The sequence below is a fragment of the Canis aureus genome, chromosome 17, assembly GCF_053574225.1.
Source record: "Canis aureus isolate CA01 chromosome 17, VMU_Caureus_v.1.0, whole genome shotgun sequence".
Taxonomy (NCBI): domain Eukaryota; kingdom Metazoa; phylum Chordata; class Mammalia; order Carnivora; family Canidae; genus Canis; species Canis aureus.
In genome coordinates this window covers 52,622,620-52,640,588 of record NC_135627.1, presented here as the reverse complement: position 1 = coordinate 52,640,588, position 17,969 = coordinate 52,622,620, and the positions used below count along the sequence as shown (strand labels likewise).

At 36.6% G+C, this 17,969-nt stretch overlaps 1 protein-coding gene and 1 long non-coding RNA gene across 3 annotated transcripts in view; one reads left to right on the top strand and one right to left on the bottom strand.

Annotated features, from left to right (window-relative positions):
• VWA8 (von Willebrand factor A domain containing 8) overlaps nt 1–17,969 on the top strand; it is a 353,299-nt gene that overhangs the window by 11,446 nt on the left and 323,884 nt on the right. For both annotated transcript variants that reach the window (XM_077855526.1, XM_077855527.1), the window contains one exon: nt 2,651–2,728. In XM_077855526.1, coding sequence (XP_077711652.1) covers nt 2,651–2,728 — 78 coding nt within the window. Of the gene's footprint in view, nt 1–2,650; nt 2,729–17,969 lie in introns of those variants that run through there.
• The window catches only part of LOC144287998 (uncharacterized), a 236,382-nt gene that overhangs the window by 172 nt on the left and 218,241 nt on the right, over nt 1–17,969 (bottom strand). The gene's annotated exons all lie outside the window — the stretch shown is intronic.

Sequence of the window (17,969 nt, the reverse complement as noted above, 5' to 3'; positions counted from 1 at the left end):
ATTATGCTGGTAGAGAATATGGTGAGAAGTGGAGTAAGTGGGATTTTCTGAGGAGGCAAGAGAGAAAAGTTAAGAATGGCTGCAAGATTCCTGATCTGAGCCCCTGGAGGAATTAAGTTGCCATTAGCAGAACTGGGGAATATTGTGGATATCGCACATTTTGGTGGAAATATCAGAAGCACAGTTTTGAATATGTTAGGTTTAGCATCTACTAGGCATCTCAGTGTCTGTTGCTTTCCCTGTATAGAGTTCTGTGGTGTGGGCCAGGGATATAAATTTGGGAGCCAGTAATACACTGGTCGCACTAAAAGGCGTAAGACTGGAAGAGCTCATCAAGGAGATGTGGTAGGTGGAATAGAAAAGTGGCTTAGAAAAGACCAAGTTGAGGAGAAGAGGAAGAGCAAGCAAGGAAGATTAGGAGTCATGGTGAGGTAGGAAGGAAACAGGAGAGGGGGCTGAGAGAGGGAGAAAGAGGTGGAATCCTTGATGGTGTAAGTCTTGAAAGGAGGCAGGGCCGGCCCCCACCTTACCCTGGAAATCAGAGGGTCAGCACTTTCTCCTGCCTGCCCCCAGCAGCAGGGCTGGGAACCAAGGCTCGGCCAGTTAAATGCCCTGCCCAGGACTTTGAGGCACCAGGGAACTATGCAGAGTTCTCCACAGTTTACCTGAGGGCAGTGTCCTTATTAGAAGATGCATCTGAAGACTAGACTACAGATGAAGGATCCTGATTTCTGGAACTTAAAATAGTCCTTTCCCAACTTTTCTACAGGTCTGAAAAATATCAAAAGGAAAATGGGGGAAAAAGTCCTCTGGTCATGGTGGCCCAGGTGCGGATCCAGGGGTGCCAGGGGCAGTGTCTCAGTGAACTTATCCTGGGGTGTGACTTTGTGTGACTGCTGTTTGTCCACTGCCTTCCCTCCATGCTGTGGACTAGTTATTTGCCTGGGTCTCTTCAGTGACCCACAGGTCCTGAAGCTCCCTCCCGTAACTGCTGCAACAGAAACTGCAGTGACTTTTGCTAGGCTAACTTGAGATGGGGTTTCTGCTACAGCAGTTATAGGAAATAACTCACGGGAACCACAGGTTACTTGGAGTTAAGATTAAATGAAGTAACAGGGCAGCCTGGGTGGCTCAGTGGTTTAGCGCTGCCTTCAGTCCAGGGCGTGATCCTGGAGACCCACGTCGGGCTCCTTGCATGGAGCCTGCTTCTCCCTCTGCCTGTGTCTCTGCCTCTCTCTGTCTGTGTCTCTCATGAATAAATAAAATCTTTAAAAAAAATAAATGAAGTAACATAAATGACATGTCTATAACAATATTTGCCAAATAGCCAGTATTCATTAAGTATTAGTTGAAATCTAGACTAATTCGGAGGAAAAGTCTGATTTACACTCTAAATATACACGTTTTCTGTATTAGAAAGTATATCTGTGTTTTACATGATGTTTCCTCTCAACTTACCACATAGCTGTAGTATATTTCTTCATCTATAAAATATTTTTTTTCCTTTTTTTTTTTTTTTTTACATGGAGTTACAGATTTCTTCATTTGTAAAGCCTCTGTTTCACATAGTTATTCTGGGAATGTATAAAGTACTTAGAAGATGGTAATCATTCAACAAATCTTGGCTGCTTTTGTTATTATTACAGTGATTTAAGGCCTTAGTCTCTGGGATACCTAACTAGCTCACAGATGGCAATGCTGAAAGTTGTATTTTGCACAACTACTTTTTCTTTTTAAAAATTTTTATTTATTTATTACTTATTTGAGAGAGAGTGAGCGAGCACACAAACAGGGAGCAGTAGAGGGAGAGGGAGATGCAGGCTCCTCTGAGCAGAGAACTTGATGTGAGGCTCGATCCCAGGACCCAGGGATCATGTCTTGAGCCGAAGGTAGACACTTGACTGACTGACTGAGCCATCGAAGTGCCCTGCACAGCTACTTTCTCTAAGTGTCATTGAGCCTTTTACAAATGAAGTTCCAGGTGCAGATGGGATCAGTAGGTCTATTTTGCTCTTGGAGAGAGCAAACCAGGGATTGTTTTGGTTTTAGTCCTGCACTTTAGAAGATCAACCAAACAGTAATGTTATGAAACAAAATCAGAACCATGTAGAAGTGAGAACTTTTGCCTGTTTTGCTTGTTTCATGTAGGAATTCTTGGCATATAGGCTGGAGCTTTCCTAGAAATAAGTTGGATTACATTGCTGGAGAACTTCAAGTTGTATAGAGTTGAATTAAGAACCTATAAGGATATAAAAAGGTTGTAAATTGTGTTAAAGATGTCACCTTATGGGTGCTTTGGATGATCTTAAACAAAATACATCCTTCTGTGTTGCTGTTGACTTTACTAGTATTGCTATTAATGAGAAAATAAGGCCAGTTGATAAAATTCTATTGTACTTTGCCTTTTTTTTGCTGATGTAGCATTTAAAATGTGAATTTCACCAATGCTTCATTTTTCCATTATATAATCTATACTTTGGATACAAGTTTGAGGACGTAGTGGTTAATGTAGACACGTATGTCCACGGGGCCAAACACAGACAGGTGTGTGGTACATTTCTATAATAGTTGGGGTGGTCATGGTTGGGAAAGGCATAGTGGGTGGTTTTCTTGTCTCTTGTAATGGTGTGTTTCCTTATTATCTTTTTAGGTGAAACAGTTAATATTGGAGATGTATCCTACAAGTTGAAAACTCCTAAGAGCCCAGAACTCGTGCCACAGAACTACAGTAAGAAATAGTCATTTATTTATGAATGAATAACTTTTAACTTTTCATTATGGGAATTTTCAGCATATGCAAAACTAGAAATAACAGTATAAACATGATGTACTTGGAATTCAGTTTTAACATTTATCGATATATGCCAGTCTTCTTTTAAATGACCCCTATTTTTCCTTCTGGAGTATTTAAAACCTATCCCAGACATCCTTTCACTTCACCCTCAAATATTTCAGTGACGCATTTATTTTTTCATGTACTACTCTTTCTTTTTTTAAGTTGGGATAAAATGTCCACATAATAAAATGCACAGATCTTACGTATTCATTTTAGTTAATTTGGTAATTTTATAAACTTATATAACCACCGATTACTTTTATCACCTGAATATTCTTTTGTGCTCCTTCCCCTCTGGTCTGCTCTGGAAGCCAGTGTTCTTTTTTTCTACCATGATGGATTAGCTTTGCCTGTTCTTTAGTTTTATATATAGTATAAAGCTTTTCTGTGTGTGTATTTGGTTTCTTTCCAACAAGATAATGATTTTGGAATTCATCCATGTTCCCGGGTTTATCGATTTGTTTTTAATTGCTGAGTAGTATTCTATTGTATAAATATACCACAATTTGTTTATCTGTTCTGTTGATAGACATTTGGAGGGTTTCCATTTTTAGACTGTTATGAATAAGGTGCTAGGAACATTCCTGTACAAGTATTGTAGTCATAACTTTTCATTTCTCTTGAATAAATAACTAGGAGTTGAATTGATGTGTCATAGGATGGATGGCTGTTTAACTTTTAAGACACTGCCAAACAATTCTCCAAGGTAGTTATGCTATTTTACCCTTTGACCAACAGTGATGTTCTATATCCTTGCCAACACTAGAATTTCCAGTCTTTTTGAGCTTATTCATTCTACTAGGTGTGAAATAGTAACTTACCATGCCTTTGTTTTACAACAGCTTTATTGAGATATAATTGATTTATGTAAAACTTACCTTTTTAAAAAGTTTACCTTTTTTTTTGTTTGTTTTGTTTATAAAGATTTTATTTATTTACTCATGAGAGACACAGAGAGAGAGAGGCAGAGACAGAGGCAGAGGGAGAAGCAGGCTCCATGCAGGGAGCCCGACATGGGACTTGATCCCGGGTCTCCAGGATCACTCCCTGGACCGAAGGTGACACCAAACCTCTGAGCCACCCGGGCTTCCCCAATATTTACCTTTTTAAAGTGTACAACTCAGTAGTTTTTAATATATTCACAGAGTTGTGCAGCCATGCCCCTATCTAACTTCAGAACATTTTCATCACACCCCAAAGAAACCTTGTACCAATTAACAGTCACTCCTTGTTTTGTCCTCTGACAGCTGTAAGCTGCCCTCCCCCCCCCCCCCCCGCCTTTGGCAATCACTAATATATTTTCTGTTTCTGTAGATTGCCTACCCTGAATATTTCATATACATGAGATCATACAATATATGTGGCCTTTGCATCAGCTTTTTTCATTTATCATAGTGTTTCCAAGGTTCATCCGTGTCATAGCACCTATCAGTATGGGATTCCTCTTATGGCTTAATAATATTCTCTAGTATGGTTCTACTGCTTTTTGCTTATCTCTTTATCAGTTGATGGACATTTGGTTAATTTCTACTTTTGGGTTGTTACAGATGGTACTGTTATGAACATTCATAGAAGTTTTTGGACAGGCATATGTTTTGGATATGCACCTAGGAGTAGAATTGCTAGGTCAGATGGTAACTCTGTGTTTAACATTTTGAGGAATTATCAAACTGTTCTCCACAGAGGCTGCCCCATTTTACATTCCCACTCACAATGTCTGAGGGTTCTAATTTCTCCATATCTTCACCAACACTTACTATTGCCTTTTTATCATAGCCATCTTCATCAGTATGGGGTGGTAGCTCGTTGTGATATGCATCTCCCTAATGACTTGCAGTCACTTGTTTGCTCAAAATCATATCTTCTTTTCTCAGAATTCCTTAAATGACTCCTCCTACCTTGGAAACCAAGGTCACTCCTTACTTTTCACGATTTATTCTCAGCCTCATCTCCTGTTACTCTCCTTCCTTTTTTCTAGTCATTGGACACAAAGTAGATAATTGTTCACTCTTCAGATTCTTCCACTAGACTATGTTCTCCTTGAGGGAAATCTCTCACTTTCATCTAACATAAGTTTCCAATGACTCTACCTCCCTAATGACTCTGCTGTCTGTCCCCTCCCACTCTGTCTCACTTTTCTTTTACTATATTTTTTTGAGTTATTTTCTTAGAGGCCACTCTAGGGATTACAATTAACAGTTTAGCTTGAAACAAACTTGTTCCTATTAATAATAACTTAATTTCAATTGTGTACAAAAAGCTTTGCTCTAATATAGCTCTCTTTCCTTCTACTTCCCTTTTTGGTGTTATTGTCATATGAAATATATCTTTATACATTAAAGTCTTTCATCACAATTTTCTAATTATCACTACCTGAAGTTATCTTTTAAATCAGGAGAAGGGAAGAATTACAAATAGCAATATGTTTATCCTGTCTTTTTGTTTGTTGTTTATCCTGTCTTTATATTTACATGTGTAGTGACCTTTACTAGCATTCTTTGTGTCTTTGAGTACATTTGGGTTGCTGTCTAGTGTGCTTTCATTTAAGCTTGAAGGATGGACTCCTTTTAGTATTTCTTGTAGGATAGATCTTGTAGGATAGATTAATTTTCTCAATTTTGGTTATCTGGAAATTTCTTTTTTTTTTTTTTTTAATTTTTTTAATTTATTTATGATAGTCACAGAGAGAGAGAGAGACAGAGACACAGGCAGAGGGAGAAGCAGGCTCCATGCACCGAGAGCCCGATGTGGGACTCGATCCTGGGTCTCCAGGATCATGCCCTGGGCCAAAGGCAGGCGCTAACCCGCTGCGCCACCCAGGGATCCCATATCTGGAAATTTCTTAACTTTACCTTTTTTGTTTGATGAATTCTTGGCAGATAGGTTCCCCCCCCCCCCAGCACTTTGAATATGTCATCTTACTGCCTCTGACCTCTATAGTTTGTTTGTTTGTTTGTTTGTTTCTTTCTTTTTTAAGATTTTATTTATTTATTCATGAGAGACACACAGAGAGAAGCAGGCATGGGGACTCGATCCCGGGTCTCTAGGATCACGCCCTGAGCCGAAGGGAGGCGCTCAACCACTGAGCCACCCAGGCATCCCTATAATATCTATTTCTTTATTGATATTTTCCAGTGAGATATTATTATACTCTAAGTTTTTAGATTTGGTTTGTTTGGGTTCTTAGAACATATTTATAGAAGCAAATTTAAGGTGTTTTTTACTAAGTTCCCTGTCTGACTTATTCAAAAATAGTTTTATCGATAGCTGCTTCTTTTCTCTGCCTGCTATATTTTACTATTTCTTTGTGTTTCTTCCTATTTTTTTTTGAGTAGACTTATTAAATAGTATAATCTGACAACTCTGGACATCAGCTTCCCCCGCCTGCCTCGGGCTTGGTTTCTCTCTGCTTGTTCATTTAATGACTTATACAGATTTACAGATTGTTTTTCTGAAGCCTATACTCTGTCACATGCAACCACTGGTTTCTGCTCAGTTAGCTTACTGGCCAGCCAGTGATGGGACAGAGATTTCTTAAATGCCTCAAACACATCTGTTCTCCCAGTCTTTGACCAGGGCCTGAGTGTGCATGTTGGGCATGATTTCCATGAAGCTCCAGAGGCAACTTTTAAGTATGTCTTCCTGCTTGTGCAAAGCTTCAGTGTCAACCAGAGGTGAGCCATGAGGCCCTTCTCATAACTTTCCCAAACATGTGCATGGCCTTCTAGATTCCTAGACATACACTGTGATGTTTCAAGCCTTCCTTTGGACATCTTATTCCCTTTTTTTTTTCCTTTTAAGTTGTTTTGTTTGTGTGTTGTTCATCCTTTTGTTAGCCTCAACTGGTTTGGGTGCCTCAGGCAGCTGTGATGTTAAACAATTGTTGATTTTTTTTTTTTTTACAAACACCCTGGGTAGTGTTGTTTGCACACTGAGCTTTGAGCTCTGAGTGGATCAAATGAAGTCAAATTCTAAAAAAGGAGCTTTTCAGGGAGCTGTTAGAGAAGTCAAGTAGGGATAGTTTTCTACGGGAAGGACTGTTAGGAAGCTGCAACCCTGTTCTGTCCCATTCAGTGGTTGCCAGGCTGCTGGTTTTCCCCAGCGTTGTGGGTGGTTGGTTTTCAAAGATTTCCACAAAGCTGGGGAGGGAGATCAGGGGAAGTTAAAAGACCATGGCACTTACTGTTCATATTAAGGTTCACCCATTTTTCCTGGATAAATGCTTGTCAGATTGTTGAAAGTCTCTTGTTAATTTCTAGATTTCTGAAACAATTGATTTTTGACAATTTTTACTAGTATTGCCATTGCCTTTGTGGAGGAGTGGATTTTCAGAAGTCTAGTAGTGCACGTCCTCTCATTGTGGTTTTAATTTGCCTGTCCTGATGAGTAATGAGGTCAAAGATATTTTCCTGTGCTTATTTGTTATTTGTGTATCTTTCGTGTTATATCTGTTAAATATTTTGCTTATTTAAAAAACAGTTTGCCTTTTTATTGTTGATTTGTAGAAGTTTTTCATAGACTCTAGACACAGAGAGTAGCATATATATGCTTTGTCATATATATGTATTATGAATACTTTTTTTCAGTCTCTGGCTTGCCTAATCATTTTCTCAGTGGTATCTTTTAGTTGGCAGAAGTTTTGGTTACATAGTTTATCTTTTATTATGATTAGTGTTTATTATGTCTTAGAAATCTTTGCCTATCTCAAAGTTGTGAAGATAGTCTGTTTTTTTCTTAAGAACTTTCTAGTTCTGGGACTCCTGGGTGGCTTAGGGGTTGAGTGTCTGCCTTTGGCTCAGTGCCCGTCTCCCAGTCACCCCCACCTCCCGCCCACCTCCCCTTGCACCACCCCTAGTTCGTTTCCCAGAGTTAGGAGTCTTTCATGTTCTGTCTCCCTTTCTGATATTTCCCACTAATTTTTTTCTCCTTTCCCCTTTATTCCCTTTCACTATTTTTTATATTCCCCGTATGAATGAGACCATATAATGTTTGTCCTTCTCTGATTGACTTGCTTCACTCAGCATAATACCCTCCAGTTCCATCCACGTTGACGCAAATGGTGGGTATTTGTCGTTTCTAATGGCTGAGGAATATTCCATTGTATACATAGACCACAGCTGCTTTATCCATTCATCTGTCGATGGACACCGAGGCTCCTTCCACAGTTTGGCTATTGTGGACATTGCTGCTAGAAACATCAGGGTGCAGGTGTCCTGGCGTTTCACTGCATCTGTATCTTTGGGGTAAATCCCCAGCAGTGCAATTGCTGGGTCGTAGGGCAGGTCTATTTTTAACTCTTTGAGGACCCTCCACACAGTTTTCCAGAGTGGCTGCACCAGGTCACATTCCCACCAACAGTGCAAGAGAGTTCCCCTTTCTCCACATCCTCTCCAACATGTGTTGTTTCCTGCCTTTCTAAACTACTTTAGCTCTGCCTCACAAATGATGATTTAAGTTTTCATTATTATTCCATTCAAGATATTTCTAAAAATCACAAATTTTTTCTTCGGTCAGGGGTTATTTAGAGGTATGTTTGCTTCATTTTCAGTATTTGGTTTGTTTTTCTTTATCTTACAGTTACTGATTTCTAATTTAATACTATTATGTTCAGAGTATCTAATTTAATACTATTATGGTCAGAGAACATACTTTGTAGAGTTAGTTCTTTGAAATTGGAATTACTGAGACTTAACAATCAGCATATGGACTTTCTTGGTGAGTGTTTCAAGTAAACTTTGAAAAAATTAGTGTTCTGCTGATATTGGGTATCGTAGTCTATAAATATTAATTAGGTCAGTGTTGACAGTATTGTTCAAGTCATTTATGTTTTTATTGATTTTATCTACCTCTTCCATCAACTGCTGATAAAGTGGTGTTAGAACTTCTATAATGATTGTAGATTTGTCTGTTTTTCCCTTTATTAATTTTTATTTTGTATATCTCAAACCTCTCTAATAGGTATGGACACATTTATAATTGTTATATCTTCTTTATAAATGGTCCATTTTATTATTATGCAATGCTATCTTTGTCTGGTAACAGTTTTTTTCTTAAAGTTAATTTTGTCTGATAATAATGTAAGCCACACCATCTTTCTTGTGCTAAGTGTTTGTATGGTATGGTCTTTTTCATTCTTTTACTTTCAGCTAGTCTGTGCCTTTATATTTCAAGTGTGTCTTATGAGCAGCTTATTTATCCATTCTGACAAGCTCTTTCTTTGAAATAGAATGTTCACCCTATTTATATTTAATATAATTATTGATGTAGATGTGTTTAAGTCAACCATCTTAATGGTATTTTGCTCTTTCTCCTGTTTATATTTTTATATACATCCCTTCTTCTCTTCAGGGATAATATATTCCATTTTGTCTCTTCCATTAGCTATCTAGTTACACCTCTTTTTCCAGTATAGTTCAGTCCAATGAAACTTTCTGAAGTGATGGATATATTCTATATTTGTGTTGTCCACTATAGCAGGCACTAGCCACATGTGGTTATTAACCATTCAAAATGTGAACAGTGCAGTTAAGGAAACTAATTTTAGATTTTATTTAATTTTAATTAATTTAAACTTGAATTTAAATAGCAACACATGACTAGTCAGTACTCTATTGAAGAGTGATGCTTTAGGGATCATAATATACATCTTGAACTTATCATAGTCTACTTTCAAATAAAAGATATATTTTAGGAACAATGGTAACATTTCAACACTATACTTTCCTATACCTCTCATAACCTTGGTAGTCTTGCTATCATATATTTTAATTTTGCATATGCTAAGAACACCACAATATTGTTATTTTTTATTTTAGGCAACCAATGGAATTTTAAATTTAATATATATGTATAAAATAGAGGTTATTTTTAAAGTTTTTAATATTTACCCATATTTTAATATTCTATGTTGCTTTTCATTTCTTCCTGCAGTCAGACATCCATCTGAAAGCATTTCCTTTCAGCCAGAATAGTGTTTTTTTTAGCGCTTCTTTTTAGTAGGCTTGTGATAGGAATTCTCTCATCTGTTGTCTTTTTCTTTTCTTTTTTTTTTTTTTTTAAAGATTTTACTCATTTATTTTGAGAGAGAGAGAGATTGGGAGCATGAGCATGAGCAGGGGGAGGGGTGGAGGAAAAGAGAGAAAATCTTAAACAGATCACCCACTGAGTGCAGAGCCAGATGCAGGGCTCAATCTAAAGACCCGAGATCATGACCTGAGCTGAAATCAAGAGTCAGTTGCTTAACCCCCTGAACCCCCAGGCACTCCTCTTTTTTTTTTTTTTTTAAAGTAAGCTCTACACCCAAGGTGGAACTCAAACTCACAACCCTGAGATCAAGAGTTGCATGCTCTACCGACTGAATCAGCCAGGTGCCCTTCATCTGTTGTTCATCTTAACATGTGTTTTTATTTTGCTTTCATTTTCAAAGGAATTCCCCCCCCCCAACACACTGGATATAGAATGCCAAGTTTTTGTTTTGTTTTGGGTTTTGTTTCCTTTTTTGTGCTTTAAAGAAACCATTTTATTATGTTCTGGTTTCTATTGTTTCCAATAAAAAGTCAGCTGTCATTTTTGTTGTACTAATAGTTGTAATTTGCCCTTTTTCTCTATCTGCATTTAAATTTTTCTTTTTAGTTTTTCTTTTTTTAACTAGAAGTTTGGCTTTGGTGTACCTCGGTGTGTTCTTTGAATTTATCTTCTTTGCATTTCTCTGAGCAACTTGAGTCTCTGGGTTAATAAGTTTAATCGGTTTTGGAAAATTCTTGACCATAATTAAGTTGATTGATTTTCTTTTCAGCTTTGTACAGTCTTGTGTTCATCCCACCTGTTGATTCGTTCATTTCTGCTAGTATATTTTTCATTTCTACATTCATTCAGTTTTTCTTTATATTTTCCATCTCTCATACTTGAATACATTCGTGTTGTCCTCCTTTTGCATGTGATATTTTAACATTTTTCATGGTCTAATAATTCCAGCATTTAGGCCATTTTTAGAACTGCTTTTATTGATTTTTGAATATAGATCACATTTTCTTCTCTGTCTCATAATATTTTATTGTATGCCAGACATTGTGTATAAAAGAAGTAGAGACTGAAGTAAATGATATTTACGCCCAAAAAGGGCATGCCTCTTCATCTGCTCAGCCCCATGTCTATGGTGGGGGGCGTGGGGACCACTGGAGGAGGAATGCTGAGTCAAATTAATACGTGCTTGAGCTGGGACTGGGCTTTGTTGTTGATTAGTTAGATCCCATTTATCTCTGCCTTCAAAGGTATTGAGGAAAAGATCAGGATTTTCTTAGTAATGTTTGGGATGTGAATTCTGGTGAGATTCCAGAGCTTTCTTTATGCTTTCTAGCTGAATTTTCAGCTCTACAAACCATGGCTAGTCTCTCTTTGTCGAGCTGCATCTTTGGATTGCTGGGGAACTTTGCCATTTAGTCCTATATTCCGCTTGCTTCAACCCAGATCTCTCTTGATGCTGTTGCCCTGCCTCTGGCCTCCAGAGGCCATATCAATGAAGGCCAAGAGTGCTGCAGAAGAATTTATATCAGCATTTCTGCCCTAACACCATCCTTGAGAACTGCTGCCTTATACGGTATAAAGACATGAAGCGCCTTGGAGGGATTTCTGTTGCTTTTTCTGTCCCATCCCCAGCCTTGTGGTTTGTCGCCTTGGACTCACAAAAGGTCCAGCATGCTTCAGGAAGAATAACCTCTCCGTTCTTGCCATTGTGTCTGGGTATTAGTGTTCGCTCCTGTGCCAGTTAGTGGGTAGGTGCAGATCCTCTCATGACTGAAACTTCTCAGTAGGTTGATTAGTCATGTCACCTTGTGTGTGGCCATTTTAAGTTTGCTGAAAGTTCAGCTTGCTTATCCTGATACACCTAGGTCAGATTCCTCCTCCTCCTGCCATCCTACTGGGTATTAAAGTAAGCTGTGGGTTTCTTCTCTCCCTGAAGTTACTCCTTACTCTCTAGAATCTAGTTCATTCAGATTTCTTTGTATTCTTAGCTTTATGACGGGTTTTAGGAAACTTAGTTTTACAGATCAACTGCCCTGTTCTGGTTGTTAGGTTGAAAGTAAAATTCTCTTCAACTCTCTTCATCCTAACTAGAAGTGGGGGAGTCAGGAACATTTGTTTTTAATGTTCATTATTTACTGGTTATGCCTAATCATATTGTAATTGATAGGTTTTCTTTTCTGGAGGTGAGCCTAGGGACTCTTAAATCTTTAAGAAACTGTTGTATTTACCTAGAGAAAACTTAACAAAATAGATTTTAACACCTTACATGATAATTGAAAAAAAAAAAAAAACCACTCATTTTCCCCCTGATTTCTGTATCTTTTCTTATGATGAATGTAGCTGACTTTTATAATGAACTTCAGAAGTGAGGGGTAATATCCACTGGTGAGAGAAGGTAGGAAAACTGTTACATAGTTTGTGTTCTGTATGTAAATATCTATTTGGTAGGAGGAGGATTCTGTTTAAAATTTTATCTGGGCAGCCCCCGTGGCACAGTGGTTTAGCGCTGCCTGCAGCCTGGGGTGTGATCCTGGAGACCCAGGATCAAGTCCCACGTCAGGCTCCCTGCATGGAGCCTGCTTCTCCCTCTGCCTGTGTCTCTGCCTCTCTCTCTCTCTCTCTCTCTCTCTCTCTCTGTCTCTATGAATAAATAAATAAAAAATCTTAAAAAAAAACTTAAAAAAATTATCTGTACTCTTTCCTAGATATGAATTTCTTTCTATTTTCCCTTCCCTTCTCTTCCCTTCCCTTCCCTTCCCTTCCCTTCCCTTCTTTTTTTCTTTCTTTCTTTCCTTCCTCCCTCCCTCCCTCCCTCCCTCCCTCCCTCCCTTCCTTCCTTCCTTCCTTCCTTCCTTCCATGTGTGAGTTTCTATAGTCCTTTAACTGCTCCAAATCTCCTTGATAATATGGGTACAATCATTTCAACCTAATGGATGTATTATAAGCCTCAAATATCAAATAGGAATCAAATAGCCTACGTGAAATGTGTAAGATAGTGCCCAGCACACAGTACTCAATAAATATGAGCCCCTGACACAGTCATTTCCTTAATCTCCTGATTCTGTTCCTCGTTATTTCCCATTATCCTATGACTGTAACACTGTTGAATATGGTTAATACTAAGGGTTGGTATGATTCTGCTTAAGAGATACGTTAAAAACATCTACATCTTCATTCAGTTATACCCTTAAAAAATGAATCTGGAGGGAATCATTACTAGTGATCTTAGTAATATTATCAATCAATTTTAAGTCTTACAAACATTGGCTTTGAATGAACATGTTTTCATATTTTGCAAATGACTGGGGGCAGCATAGTAGAGGTTGGCTTAGATCAAGTTCCATGTATAGAAGGTATCAGTTTTTAAATACAGTAAAACTCAAATATATTGTCATCAAAAAAACCCCTAGAAAAGCAAACAAAGAAAAACCCTCAACATTTTCTAGTTTAGCATACTTTGACTTTTTATTGCTGTTTTCATACATTTGTTATGCAATCAAAATTATTCACTTCTTTTCTGTTTAGTTGTTAGTAGTTTACTCTTTGAAATTTATCAGAAGAGAGTTTATATTGAAAGCAATTGGATAGTGTATAGACTTCAGTTTGCATTTTCTGTGCTTGCTATGCGTTCATCATTGTTCCCACCATATTCATAACACAAGTATCTTTAGATATAGTAATAGTTGTATATCAAAGTGATAGTAGCATGTTTTACCCAGTAGTAAGTTATTAACATTGTTTCTGTCTTTTGTATGAGCAACAGCACCCATTTGTAAGGAAAAGACTATTGGGAGTTGGTTAACTTGAAATAGGAAAAGTTGCTGAGCTAATAAGTCAATTAAAATCTTAAATATCTCCGTAAGCATATTGTTGCTACATATTGATTGGATTTGATTATTTATTTATTAATAAAACATGTTTTGGGGCATTTATTTACTATATTCCGTTCAAGTATCATATTATTTGAATTACTTCTCTCTCTCTCAGGGACTGTTTCCATGACGGAAAAGCCATAGTTGTTTGGCTTTACTCTTGCTATTACATGACTGGTTGGGGATAATGGATTTTGGTTATGAGAGAACTTTGAGATATATATCTATATATATTATTTTTATGATTGATATATATTTATAATTAATATCTATATTATTTTTTAACCTCTTTTGGAGTTACTTTATATTTTGAAAATGGTGTTTTGTTGAAGTTTGATACCCTGTTACTTTCCTACCCATATTTATGCTTCCATTTAACTCTTTGCTATTTGCATATTTAACATTTTTATTTTTTTTATTTTTTATTTTTTTTTAACATTTTTAAATGAAACATAAAAAGACAGACTTTTGTTAAGAAAAGGAACTTTAGCAATTATTATCCTCTTTGAAACTCATTTCATAATCAGGAAAGTAGGACCATAAGAAAGAGGTCAGAGGACTAATTAGTAGCAAAAGCCCAGATTTCCTGACTTCAGTTTGATTTTTCTTTAATAATTTGTTACAAAAAAAAAAAAAATCTGTTACAGTATTTCTGGCTACTTTTCTTTAAATTTGAGAATGCAGAGAAGATTGGTCTGTTAAGTGACTCCTTTGGAATTTAAGAGTATGAAAAATATTGAAAACTGAAAAATATTGAAATAGTTGAGGCATGGCAATGCTATTTTATTTCTGTCTTTTCCAAGAGCACTGAAAATCAATTATTGTCTTCTAGTAATGAAGAAATAAAAAATTACAGTGTCAAAACATGAACCCTGATACTCATATTTAACATCTTTTTAATAGAAGTGGCAGAGATCTTATTAGCTGACAGAGATGCTGTAGACTGGGAATATTCTCAAGTAGTCTAAAATTCAGTTTAGAACCATGTGAAAGCAGTATTATCTTATGAAAGTAAAATTTCTTAATTCACTGACCATTCAACTGAGACAATGAATGCTTATATTTTATAGTTGGTCGTCAGCTTCTTACTTGAACAGGGTTGGACACGGCATTTAGCCCAGTGCCGGGCACATAACAGACAGAGGAGTTAGACTGTTCTTCAGCTTTTTTATTATCTAGGTCTTGTCACCTCCTGCCTTAACCATTATAACTCCCACTTACCATCTTAGTCCCTAGTCTCACTCCTGCAAGTGTTCAAGTGGGTAATTGAAGATTTTTACTTTTTTGTATGAAAACCGAATCTCAAGCCTTAGATGAAATTGTTAGCTGTTGAAAAAGGGTTCCTTCATGCTTTTATTCTTGAAGTTAAACTATAGTGTATCAAGCTGGTATTTCTTCCAGTGTTCGCCTTATGAAGTTATGCTCCAGGGTAGCAGGTTTTTAATAGATGTCTTTAAAGTTGACTTCAGAGTATATTTCTGCTTCCTTACATAATCTTGTTGCAGTCAGTGGACCAATTATATGTGAGGTCGTTTAAGGTTTACTGGACACACTGAACTCATTTCCAAGCAATTAGGGCACACAAAGGTTTTATGCAAGAATTACAACATGGTGCTTTTAAAGTGGTGATTTTTGGCATAAAGTCGACCATGTGAAAGATTTTTTGGGGGACAGGGATGTTTGTAAATAATTTCAAGAGGTTTGAGAATTCATCAACGTGTAGATGACAGTAGCATGGAAAAAATGGTCATTTTTTTTGTCTGTGGATAATGTCCGCGATCATTTCAGCTGCTTGTCAGTTTTAATGAATGAGTGGCAAAGCTTACACAGAAGGCCTGCAGGAAGGTGTTAATTAAGAATCACTTACAGAATAGAGTCAGAGCTTCAACAATAGTCTGAGGAGCAAAGCGTTCGATCCTTGAGATTTGCCTTATTTTCAGTAGTGTACTAATTGCTACTCACTACATGAAAATTTACTTGGAGACAAAGATTTCAGTTGAGATTTCTGTAGAGTAGAGCCCTCAAAGGGAAGAGTCCCATCAACTCTTAAAGCTGTGTACCATGGCCTGAAGTCTCCTCCAGAGTCACTACAGTAGCCTTCATTCAGTGCCTAAATTTTCTTTCGTCTCCTTTCTCCTAGGCAACATGCTAAAGACAGCATTTCTTGATGCATTTTGTTACCTTTTATTTTCTTTGCTGCTTTCTGCAACTTTCATTGCAGATGCACAATTTTTGAATTATGTAACGTATAAATAGGCTTCTTTGGATCTATGTGGTAATTTAACTGCTAACGATGACATTGTTTGAAAGAGAAAATGAATTCAGGTAGTAAACCCCTTAAAAACTGACATTTTAATGGATAGCTAACACATATGATAGATAGATAGAGGATTAATACCCTTAATATACAAATATATCTTACAAATTGATGAGAAACATCATATCATCCAGTAGAAAATAGGCAAAGAATTTAAATAGGCATGCCACAGGAGAGGGAATCCAAGTGGCCAATGAGTATATGAACGTATGCTCCAACCCTTCTTAATAGTTAGAGAGATGCAAATTATACTATAAAATAGGAATTTCCTGGGCCAAGATTAAAAAGTATTATAGAGGCACCTGGGTGGCTCAGTCGGTTGAGCATAGGACTCTTGGTTTTGGCTCAGGTCATGATCTCATGGGATGTAGGATCAAGCCCTGTGTGGAGCTCCACACTCAGCAGGGAGTCTGCTTGAAGATTCTCTACCTCTGCCCTTACCCCTGCTTGCATATGCATGCGAACACTTGCTCTCTGTCAAATAAATCTTAAAAAACAGAAAGTATTATACTATCCATTACCTACAAGATTGCAGGGAAAAGGTGTTGTCATACATTGCTGGTAGAAATGTGAGTTGATAGGGCTTCTTTGGAAAGTAATATGGTAGTGACTATTAAAATAAAAAATATGTGTACCTTGATGTAGCAGTTTCTTTTTCAGGTTCCATTCATTAAGGAAAAAAAGTCAATATATAAAGGGTATTGGTACACAATATGTATTGTAGCATTTTGGTGTTATTGATAGTAACAAAAACTAGAAGCAATGAGTGTGTCAGTAGAGGAATGGTTGAATAAATTATTGTTTACCCGTGTTATGGAATCTTTTGGAGCTGTTAAAAAGGAATGTTAGATTTTTATCTGTGGACCTTGAGGGTGGCCATGCCATATTGTTAAGCAAAAGTTGCAGACTGAAAAACAAAAGTTAGCAGACTTTAGGGTAGTATATGAAGTCTGATACTATTTTTCTTTTAACAGCTTAAACACCTTTCATAGGTACATTATACATCCTTTTGTATGCAGAAAAAAGTGTGGAAGGTTACACTCCAGGTTTTTGATTTTTTTTTGAGGGCATTTGGTTAGGAGTGAGGCTGCGAATGGAAGGGGTCAAGAGAGATCATTTTTCTTTTTACATTTTTGGATTTTTTTTTCTTCATTACAGTAAGTATGTATTAGATTGTAACTTTAAAAATAGCTAATAAAGCCCTCATGTTTAAAGTGAAACTTACTAAAGAATACATCTATTATAATCACTTTTTCTATGACCTGAGTCATAGAAATAAAAAGTTCATGCTTTATGTTTAGAGAACTTGGACTCATTTGACAGGGCCTAAAAAATTCTTGGTTCTTCTGAGATGTGTTTATACTAAAGGTCATATCTTTGGTTTTATTTTATGTTTTTGGTTGGTATAGTCTTATCACGAATATGACTAGCTACCCTAAGACCAGCAAAGATGTCTTCAGTAAATTATCACAATGTAACAATATGTTATGGATGATAAGAACTTTATAAGAAGCTGAGTTGCAAATTGAATTTTGGGTGTTAAATTGTGATCTGTTGATTAGTCAAGATATTCTAATATATGTTACCCATCATATTACTACTTTCCCTGTGTATCAGTTATTCTGTACTTCCAGTATGGCTATTATTACTTTGCAATGTGGTATTTCTAAAGAAATACACACATTTTTGTTCCTATTATAAAAATCAAATGCAACTAATAGAAAAAAATTTGGATACTGAAATACTGAAAAGCAAAAGAATAAAACTGAAATCATTTATAACTCTAATTATAAACTCTGTTAACATTTTAATGTGATATTTTAATCTTTTAAAAATGTTACTAAGTATAATTTACAGATACAATAAATTTCATATTTCTTTCTTTCTTTCTTTTTTTTTTTTTTTAATTTATGATAGTCAC